At 30.1% G+C, this 10780-nt stretch overlaps 1 protein-coding gene and 1 non-coding gene across 2 annotated transcripts; both read left to right on the top strand.

Moving 5' to 3' along the window:
* The first annotated feature begins 803 nt into the window (after window positions 1-803).
* On the top strand, window positions 804-917 carry MIR164E (microRNA MIR164e). The gene has a single exon (NR_128659.1). It is a non-coding gene; the product is annotated as a microRNA MIR164e (primary transcript).
* A 6345-nt stretch (window positions 918-7262) lies between these two features.
* LOC103844893 lies at window positions 7263-8166 on the top strand. Its single transcript, XM_018658097.1, has 2 exons — window positions 7263-7333; window positions 7437-8166. The coding sequence occupies exons 1-2, from the start codon at window positions 7263-7265 to the stop codon at window positions 8164-8166; spliced, it is 801 nt and encodes a 266-aa protein (XP_018513613.1).
* The last annotated feature ends 2614 nt before the right edge of the window (window positions 8167-10780 follow it).

Raw genomic sequence — 10780 nt, 5'->3', positions numbered from 1 at the left:
TAATTCAAATGATTTTTCTACACTTTAGCATATATCATCACGATATATAGAGAAACTATACTAATATTTCAATTACGCAACATAAACTTTACACCGAGAAAATGTATAGTTCCATATCTGAGTCCAAAGACAATTAAAAATACTACAATAGCTTAAGGAAAGGTAAGATAGAGTATTTTGACAAAGGCTGCTCATGATTTTAATTAAGATACTCAGTTAGCATTTTATTAAGAGTTTCAAAATCATGAGAATTCTACGTCATGATATCTTATCTGAGATGTTTTGACATAGACTGCTCATGATTTTAAGATACTCAAGTTAACCTTTTATTAATACAGTATATACTATTTATAACATTTTGAGAACTTTTGCGAGAACTCTCAGCTGGAATTGCTCTCTTACACTCTAAATACGGAACACCTAATTAATAGGTAGAGCTTGTGAAATTAAGGACAGACAACCCCACGTTTTAAAATAAGAAATGATGATAATTTTGTGGAAATAAAAGCTAGTATACTTTTGCAATAATTAGACAAGGTATTGATGCTTTGGGCCAAGCTAGTTTCTTTTAGCACTCTTCACTCACTAGTTTTTCTTCTCAGCCCTTCTTTTGCGTGAAATGCCATCATGGCATGGCATTGTCATTTTGCCTTTCGTAAAACACACTCACGCCAACATACATTATTCATATTCATGTGTATGTATATGAATGTTCCATTAATGCAATCTTTGGGGCCTATATATACGAAGCTTACATCACCAAAGCTCTCATATTACAAAAGCTCACATATATACTTGGAAATGTAGGTGAGAACCTCCATGTTGGAGAAGCAGGGCACGTGCAAACCAAAAAACATGAAATCTGTTTCATATGCTTTGCACGTGCTCCCCTCCTCCAACATGAGCTCCTCACCATTGGCATTGATGTTATCCTTTAAACCTTCCTTGATAAACATAGGAACTCAAGCTAGCGTTTTGTTGGGATTGTTCTAAAACTCATATTTATTGTTACTAATTTAAGAACATTTTTGGTTAGCAAATTATCGTTTATCGTATGCTTAGGGGTGTTACGTGTACGTGTGTTTGAAATTTTGAACCTCTTTTGGAGAGAAGAAAAATAGACCAAAACAGTTTCAAGATGAAACAATACGGTTTTGGAAGGCGTCCGAGTGGAGTTTAGTTTTGACGGAAAGCCGTGGTAACTGAGATGAGGGTATTTGCCACTTTACCTGCACTTGTTGTTTTTTTTTTTTTTTTTTTTTTGGACAAATCCTGCACTTGTTGTTTTGATTATCATTATTTCTCAGGAAAATCTGAAATCGCCGGTACTGTGTTGTATTCTTATAAGGTATCTATATATATAGGGGACTTTCCTGTGTATATATATTTATTCGTTTTCAGCAAAATGTGTTTGGTTGATACAGGGCCGGCTTAGTATTACGTTAGGCCCTTCGGCAAAAGTAATTTTACACATAATAATTAATTAATCTTAAGATTATGGGCCCTTGCTGTAAAAATAAAATAAAAATTATGGGCCCTTTTTGTTATTGAATTTATTGGATTTTAGGGCGGGCCCCGGGCGACTGCACTCTTCGCCCTACCTGTTGAGCCGGCACTGGGTTGATATGTACGTACGTAAGAATATTATTGTGGGTAACTTTTCTTATGGGAATAAATTAAGCTTCTTCAAAATCTTTTTGGAGAAACTGTATGAAGCTGTTCTTCTCAATATTAGTTGAGCTTGATGATAAGCAAATAATATTGGAGTTTAGATCATTCTCCATTTTAAGTGATATCATCTCAAATGGAGAATGAAGTTTGATGATGAGCTTGTATATTGGAGTTGATATCATCTCATAAGCTATATAAATTTTTTTGTCACATGAGCTTGATGATGAGCTTGATGATAAGCTGTTCTTCTAAAATTTCTAAACACGTTTTATATTTGTATTAATGTATATTAAACTCTTTTTTATGGTACATGAGCATCGTTTAAATTTTCTTGTCAATTAATTTAGTAAAACTTCATAATACTCCCTAAATTGGTTGACTAACCACAATAAAATCGTTATTCTCTAGAAAAACGGAGACAACAAAGGTTCTAATTCTCTTTGGCCTTCAGCATATGTTATTGAAGGATGCAACTATGCATTAAAAAATAATTTTCATTTTTTTGAATTTTTCTCAAAATCTATGAAGACCCCATACGAAATTTTTAATTTTTCGGTAAATGCTCTATATACTAAAGCCTATGATCTTTAGTGTTGTTTTAAAATTTCTAAACGCATTCTACATTTGTATTAATGTATATTAAACTCTCTTTCATGGTACATGGACATCGATAAATTTTTTTGTCAATTAATTTAATAAAACTTCATAATACTCCCTAAATTGGTTGACTAACCACTATAAAATCGCTATTCTCTAGAAAAACGGAGACAATAAAGGTTCTAATCTTCTTTGGCCTTCATAATATGTTATTTAAGGATGCAACTATGCATTAAAATAAAATTTTCATTTTTTGGATTTTTCACAAAATCTATGGGTTAATCCCTACAAAAATATTGAATTTTTCGGTAAATGCTCTATATACTGAACCCTATGCTCTTTACTGTTGTTTTAAAATTCCTAAACACATTCTACATTTGTATAAATGTATATTAAAGTCTCTTTCATGGTACATGGGCATCGCTTAATTTTTTTGCCAATTAATTTAATAAAACTTCATAATACTCCCTAAATTGGTTGACTAACCAATATTAAATCCAATTCTCTAGTAAAACAGAGAAAACAAAGGTTCCAAAACTCTTTGACTTTCATTATATGTTAGTAAAGGATGAAACTATGCATTAAAATATTATTTTCATTTTTTTGAACTTTTTTCAAAATCAATGGATACGGAAATATTGAATTTTTCGGTAAATGCTCTATATACTAAAACCTATGATCTTTACTGTTGTTTAAAATTTCTAAACACATTCTACATTTGTATCAATGTATACTAAACTTTCTTTCATTGTACATGGGCATCATTTAATTTTTTTTGTCAATTAATTTAATAAAACTTCATAATACTCCCTTACTTGGTTGACTAACCAATATAAAATCGCCATTCTCAAGAAAAATGGAGAAAACAAAGGTTCCAAACGTCTTTGGCCTTCATCATATTTTAGTGAATGATGCAACTATGTATTAAAATAGAATTTTCATTTTTTTTGATTTTTTCTCAAAATCTATGGGTTAACCCCTACGAAAATATTTAATTTTTCGGTAAATGCTTTATATACTGAAGCCTATGATCTTTAGTGTTGTTTTAAAATTTCTAAACACATTCTACATTTGTATTAATGTATATTAAACTCTCTTTCATGGTACATGGGTATCGTTTAAATTTGTTGTCAATTAATTTAGTATAACTTAATAATAATTCCTAAATTGGTTGACTAACAACTATAAAAACGTTATTCTCTAGAAAAACGGAGAAAAAAGGTTCCAAACCTCTTTGACTTTCATAATATGTTAATGAAGGATGCAACTATACATTAAAATAGAATTTTTCATTTTTTTTGAAATTTTCTCAAAATCTATGGGTTAACAACCCCTACGAAAATTTTTAATTTTTCGGTAAATGCTCTATATACTGAAACCTATGATCTTTAGTGTTGTTTTAAAAATTCTAAACGCATTCCACATTTGTATTAATATATATTAAACTCTATTTCATGGTACATGGGCATCGTTAAAATTTCTTGCCAATTAATTTAGTAAAACTTCATAATACTCCCTAAATTGGTTGACTAACCACTATAAAATCGCTATTCTCTAGAAAAACGGAGACAACAAAGGTTCTAATCCTCTTTGGCCTTCATCATATTTTATTGAAGGATGCAACTATGCATTAAAATAAAATTTTCATTTTTTGGATTTTTCTCAAAATCTATGGATTAAGCCCTACAAAAATATTGAATTTTTCTGTAAATGCTCTATATACTAAAACTTATGATCTTTACTATTGTTTTAAAATTTATAAACACATTCTACATTTGTATCAATGTATATTAAACTCTCTTTCATGGTACATGAGCATCTTTTAATTCTTTTTATCAATTAATTTGGTAAAACTTCATAATACCTCCTAAATTGGTTGAATAACCACTATAAAATCGCTATTCTCTAGAAAAACGGAGACAACAAAGGTTCTGATCCTCTTTGGCCTTCATCGTATGTTATTGAAGGATGCAACCATATATTAAAATAGAATTTCATTTTTTTGAATTTTTCTATAAATCTATGGGTTAACCCCTACGAAAAAATTTAATTTTTCGGTAAATGCTCTATATACTGAAGCCTATGATCTTTAGTGTTTTTTAAAAATTTCTAAACGCATTCTACATTTGTATCAATGTATACTAAACTCTCTTTCATTGTACATGGGCATCATTTTTTGTTTTGTCAATTAATTTAATAAAACTTCATAATACTCCCTTAATTGGTTGACTAACCACTATAAAATCGCTATTCTCAAGAAAAATAGAGACAACAAAGGTTCCAAGCGTCTTTGGCCTTGATCATATTTTAGTGAAGGATGACACTATGTATTAAAATGGAATTTTCATTTTTTTGAAATTTTCTCAAAATCTATGGGTTAACCCCCTATGAAAATATTTAATGTTTCGGTAAATGCTTTATGATCTTTAGTGTTGTTTTAAAATTTATAAAGACATTCTACATATTTATTAATGTATATTAAACTCTCTTTCATGGTACATGGGCATCATTAAAATTTTTTGTCAATTAATTTAGTAAAACTTCATAATACTCCCAAAATTGGTTGACTAACCATTATAAAATCGCTATTCTCTAGAAAAACGAAGACAACAAAGGTTCCAAACATCTTTGACCTTCATCATATGTTAGTGAAGGATGCAAAATTTTTTATTTTTCTCAAAAATATTGATTTTTTCGGTAAATGCTGTTTATACTAAGCCTATGATCTTTACTGTTGTTTTAAAATTTCTAAACACATTCTAAATTTGTATCAATGTATACTAAACTCTCTTTCATGGTACATGGACATCGTTTAATTTTTTTTGTCAATTAATTTAGTAAAACTTCATAATACTCCCTAAATTGGTTGAATAATCACTATAAAATCGTTATTCTCTAGAAAAACGGAGACAACAAAGGTTCTAAACTCTTTGTCCTTCATCATATGTTACTGAAGGATGCAAATATGCATTAAAATGGAATTTTTGTTTTTTTGAATTTTTCTCAAAATCTATGGGTTAACCCCCCTACGAAAATATTGAATTTTTCGGTAAATGTTCTATATACTGAAGCCTATGCTCTTTACTGTTATTTTAAAATGTCTAAACGCATTTTACATTTGTATTAAAGTATATTAAACTCTCTTTCATGGTACATGGGTATCGTTTAAATTTATTGTCAATTAATTTAGTAAAACTTCATAATATTCCCTAAATTGGTTGACTAACCACTATAAAATCGCTATTCTCAATAAAAACGAAGACAACAAAGGTTCCAAACATCTTTGACCTTCTTCATATGTTAGTGAAGGATGCAACTATGCATTAAAATAGAATTTTTATTTTTTGAATTTTTCTCAAAATCTATGGGTTAAACCCTACGAAATTTTTATTTTTTCGGTAAATGTTCTATATACTGATCCTATGCTCTTTACTGTTGTTTTAAAATTTCTAAACGCATTTTACATTTGTATTAAGGTATATTGAACTCTCTTTCATGGTACATGGGTATCGTTTAAATTTATTGTCAATTAATTTAGTAAAACTTCATAATACTCCCTAAATTGGTTGACTAACCACTATAAAATCGTTATTCTCTAGAAAAACGAAGACAACAAATGTTCCAAACATCTTTGATCTTCATAATATGTTAGTGAAGGATGCAATTATGCATTAAAATAAAATTTTCATTTTTTTGAATTTTTCTCAAAATCTATGGGTTAACCCCTACGAAAATATTTAATTTTTCGGTAAATGCTCTATATACTGAAGCCTATGCTCTTTACTGTTAATTTTAAAATTTCTAAACAGATTTTACAATTGTATTCAGGTATATTAAACTATCTTTCATGGTACATGGGTATCGCTTAAATTTATTGTCAATTAATTTAGTAAAACTTCATAATACTCCCTAAATTGGTTGACTAAGAACTATAAAATCGTTATTATCTAGAAAAACGGAGACAGCAAAAGTTCCAAACCTATTTGACCTTCATCTTATGTTATTGAAGGATGCACCTATGCATTAAAATAGAATTTTTATTTTCTTTGAATTTTTCTCAAAATATATGGGTTAACCCCTACAAAAATTTTGATTTTTTCGGTAAATGCTCTTTATACTAAGCCTATGATCTTTACTGTTCTTTTAAAGTTTCTAAACACATTCTACATTTGTATCAATGTATACTAAACTCTCTTTCATGGTACATGGGCATCGTTAAATTTTTTTTGTCAATTAATTTAGTAAAACATCATAATATTCCCTCAATTGGTTGAATAATCATTATAAAATTGCTATTCTCTACAAAAACAGAGACAACAAAAGTTGTAAACACTTTGGCCTTCATCATATGTTAGTGAAGGATGCAACTATGCATTAAAATAGAATTTTAGTTTTTTTGAATTTTTCTCAAAATCTATGGGTTAACCCCTACGAAAATATTGAATTTTTCGGTAAATGTTCTATATACTGAAGCCTATGCTCTTTACTGTTGTTTTAAAATTTCTAAACGCATTTTACATTTGTATTAAGGTATATTAAACTCTATTTCATGGTACATGGGTATCGTTTAAATTTATTGTAAATTAATTTAGTAAAACTTCATAATACTTCCTAAATTGGTTGAATAACCACTATAAAATCGCTATTCTCTAGAAAAACGAAAACACCAAAGGTTCCAAACATCTTTTACCTTCATCATATGTTAGTGAAGAATGCAACTATGAATTAAAATAGAATTTTTTATTTTTTTGAATTTTTCTCAAAATCTATGGGTTAACCCCTACGAAAATATTTAATTTTTCGGTAAATGCTCTATATACTGAAGCCTATGCTCTTTACTGTTAATTTAAAATTTCTAAACACATTTTAAAATTGTATTAAGGTATATTAAACTCTCTTTCATGGTACATGGGTATCGCTTAAATTTATTGTCAATTAATTTAGTAAAACTTCATAATACTCCCTAAATTGGTTGACTAAGCACTATAAACTGTATGGAAACTCCAAACCACCCCGAAGATCAAGCTATTCATATGGAAAACACTACATGGAGCAATTCCGACAGGTGAAGCTCTGCGATCCCGAGGAATCAACGTCGATGGATTGTGCAAAAGATGCAAGCTACCTGAATCTATTGATCATCTGCTCTTTCAATGCTCCTATGCTAGACAGGTCTGGACCTCTGCCCCTGTTTACCCGAGCATTGAGTACAGTGGATCTATAGAATTGCGAAGCTCCTGGCCCGACCTCTGTTCAAAGAAAACCTTGCCACCCACGGGAGTATCGATAGGGGCCCTGGCTCCATGGATCGTCTGGCAACTTTGGTTAGCCCGAAACAAACTGGTGTTTGAAGATAAGATTATAACAATCGAGGAAGTACTCTCAAAGGCAGTTGCCAGTGCCCGAGAATGGATTACCAGCCAGGACCATCTGACTCAACCTACACGACTCATAGCTCCCCCGACAATGCTCCAAGCAGATTATGTTTTGCTCAGAACAGATGCTGCCTGGAATGAATCTCTAAATCTTGCAGGGCTGGGATGGATGACAAAGCGACAAGGCAGGGAGTCCTCTTTCTCCTCTATTGCGCAACATGTTGCTACACCACTTGCAGCTGAAGGCCTGGCGCTCCGGGAAGCGTTGCTGAAGTGCAGGGACATGGGACTATCGAAGATCAGATGTGAGTCGGATTCGGCCATCCTGATTAAAGCTATCAATGCAAATTCTCCTCTTGTTGGTTTATATGGCATCTTAGCTGATATTAACTCTATTGCATCCTCTTTTGATTCCATCTCCTTTAACTGGATCTCACGTGAGAGAAACGGTAAAGCAGATGGATTGGCAAAAAATGTATTATCTTCTGAACTCACCGTTATGGCTGCGCCTAACACTGTTTAGTGCGGATCTAATATAAGTTGTGTTTCAAAAAAAAAAAAAGCACTATAAAATCGCTATTATCTAGAAAAACGGAGACAGCAAAAGTTTCAAACCTCTTTGACCTTCATCATATGTTATTGAAGGATGCAACTATGCATTAAAATAGAATTTTTATTTTTTGAATTTTTCTCAAAATCTATGGGTTAACCCCTACAAAAATATTGATTTTTTGGTTAAATGCTCTTTATACTAAGCCTATGATCTTTACTGTTCTTTTAAAATTTCTAAACACATTCTACAATTGTATCAATGTATACTAAACTCTCTTTCATGGTACATGGGCATTGTTTAATTTTTTTTGTCAATTAATTTAGTAAAACTTCCTAATACTCCCTCAATTGGTTGAATAATCACTATAAAATCGCTATTCTCTAAAAAAACGGAGACAACAAAGGTTCTAAACTCTTTGGCCTTCATAATATGTAACTGAAGGATGCAACTATGCATTAAAATAGAATTTTAGTTTTTTTGAATTTTTTTTCTCAAAATCTATGGGTACCCCCTACGAAAATATTCAATTTTTCGGTAAATGTTCTATATACTGAAGCCTATGCTCTTTACCGTTGTTTAAAATTTCTAAACGCATTTTACATTTGTATTAAGGTATATTAAACTCTCTTTCATGGTACATGGGTATCGTTTAAATATATTATCAATTAATTTAGTAAAACTTCATAATACTCCTTAAATTGGTTGCCTAACCAATATAAAATCGTTATTCTCTAGAAAAACGAAGACAACAAAGGTTCCAAACATCTTTGATCTTCATAATATGTTAGTGAAGGATGCAATTATGCATTAAAATAAAGTTTTCATTTTTTTGAATTTTTCTCAAAATCTATGGGTTAACCCCTACGAAAATATTTAACTTTTCGGTAAATGTTCTATATACTGAAGCCTATGCTCTTTACTGTTAATTTAAAATTTCTAAACACATTTTACAATTGTATTAAGGTATATTAAACTCTCTTTCATGGTACATGGGTATCGCTTAAATTTATTGTCAATTAATTTATTAAAACTTCATAATATTCCCTAAATTAGTTGACTAAGAACTATAAAATCGCTATTATCTAGAAAAACAGAGATAACAAAAGTTCCAAACCTCTTTGACCTTCATCATATGTTATTGAAGGATGCAACTATGCATTAAAATAGAATTTTTATTTTCTTTGAATTTTTCTCAAAATCTATGGGTTAATAACCCCTACAAAAATATTGATTTTTTCGGTAAATGCTCTTTATACTAAGCCTATGATCTTTATTGTTGTTTTAACGTTTCTAAACACATTCTACATTTGTATCAATGTATACTAAACTCTCATTCATGGTACATGGGCATCGTTTAATTTTTTTTGTCAATTAATTTAGTAAAACTTCATTATATTCCCTCAATTGGTTGAATAATCATTATAAAATTGCTATTCTCTACAAAAACAGAGACAATAAAGGTTGTAAACACTTTGGCCTTCATCATATGTTACTGAAGGATGCAACTATGCATTAAAATTGAATTTTTGTTTTTTTGAATTTTTCTCAAAATCAATGGGTTAACCCCGCTACGAAAATATTGATTTTTTCGGTAAATGTTCTATATACTGAAGCCTATGTCTTTACTGTTGTTTTAAAATTTCTAAACCCATTTTACATTTTTATTAAGGTATATTAAACTCTCTTTCATGGTACATGGGTATCGTTTAAATGTATTGTCAATTAATTTAGTAAAACTTCATAATACTCCCTAAATTGGTTGACTAACCACTATAAAATCGCTATTCTCAAGAAAAACGAAGACAACAAAGGTTCCAAACATCTCTGACCTTCATCATATGTTAGTGAAGGATGCAACTATGCATTAAAATAGAATTTTCATTTTTTGAATTTTTCTCAAAATCTATGGGTTAACCCCCTACGAAATTTTTAATTTTTCGGTAAATGCTCTATATACTGAAACCTATGATCTTTAGTGTTGTTTTAAAATTTATAAACACATTCTACATTTGTATTAATGTATATTAAACTCTCTTTCATGGTACATGGGCATCATTAAAATTTATTGTCAATTAATTTAGTAAAACTTCATAATACTCCCTAAATTGGTTGACTAACCACTATAAAATCGCTATTCTCAAGAAAAACGAAGACAACAAAGGTTCCAAACATCTCTGACCTTCATCATATGTTAGTGAAGGATGCAACTATGCATTAAAATAGAATTTTCTTTTTTTGAATTTTTCTCAAAATCTATGGGTTAACCCCTACGAAAATATTGAATTTTTCGGTAAATGCTCTTTATACTAAGCCTATGATCTTTACTGTTCTTTTAAAATTTCTAAACACATTCTACAATTGTATCAATGTATACTAAACTCTCTTTCATGGTACATGGGCATCGTTTAATTTTTTTTGTCAATTAATTTAGTAAAACTTCATAATACTCTCTCAATTGGTTGAATAATCACTATAAAATCGCTTTTCTCTAGAAAAACGGAGACAACAAAGGTTCTAAACTCTTTGGCCTTCATCATATGTTACTGAAGGATGCAACTATGCATTAAAATAGAATTTTAGTTTT

Source organism: Brassica rapa, unplaced genomic scaffold (assembly GCF_000309985.2).
Source record: "Brassica rapa cultivar Chiifu-401-42 unplaced genomic scaffold, CAAS_Brap_v3.01 Scaffold0640, whole genome shotgun sequence".
NCBI classification, from domain to species: domain Eukaryota; kingdom Viridiplantae; phylum Streptophyta; class Magnoliopsida; order Brassicales; family Brassicaceae; genus Brassica; species Brassica rapa.
This window is presented reverse-complemented; position numbering and strand designations above follow the sequence as displayed.

Excerpts from the sequence above, each read along its gene's own strand:
- LOC103844893 (XM_018658097.1), top strand. The coding sequence starts at position 7,263 with ATGGAAACTCCAAACCACCCCGAAGATCAAGCTATTCATATGGAAAAC. Across the intron at positions 7,334-7,436 it reads ACATGGAGCAATTCCGACAG|ACAGGTCTGGACCTCTGCCC; the intron begins GTGAAGCTCTGC and ends CTCCTATGCTAG.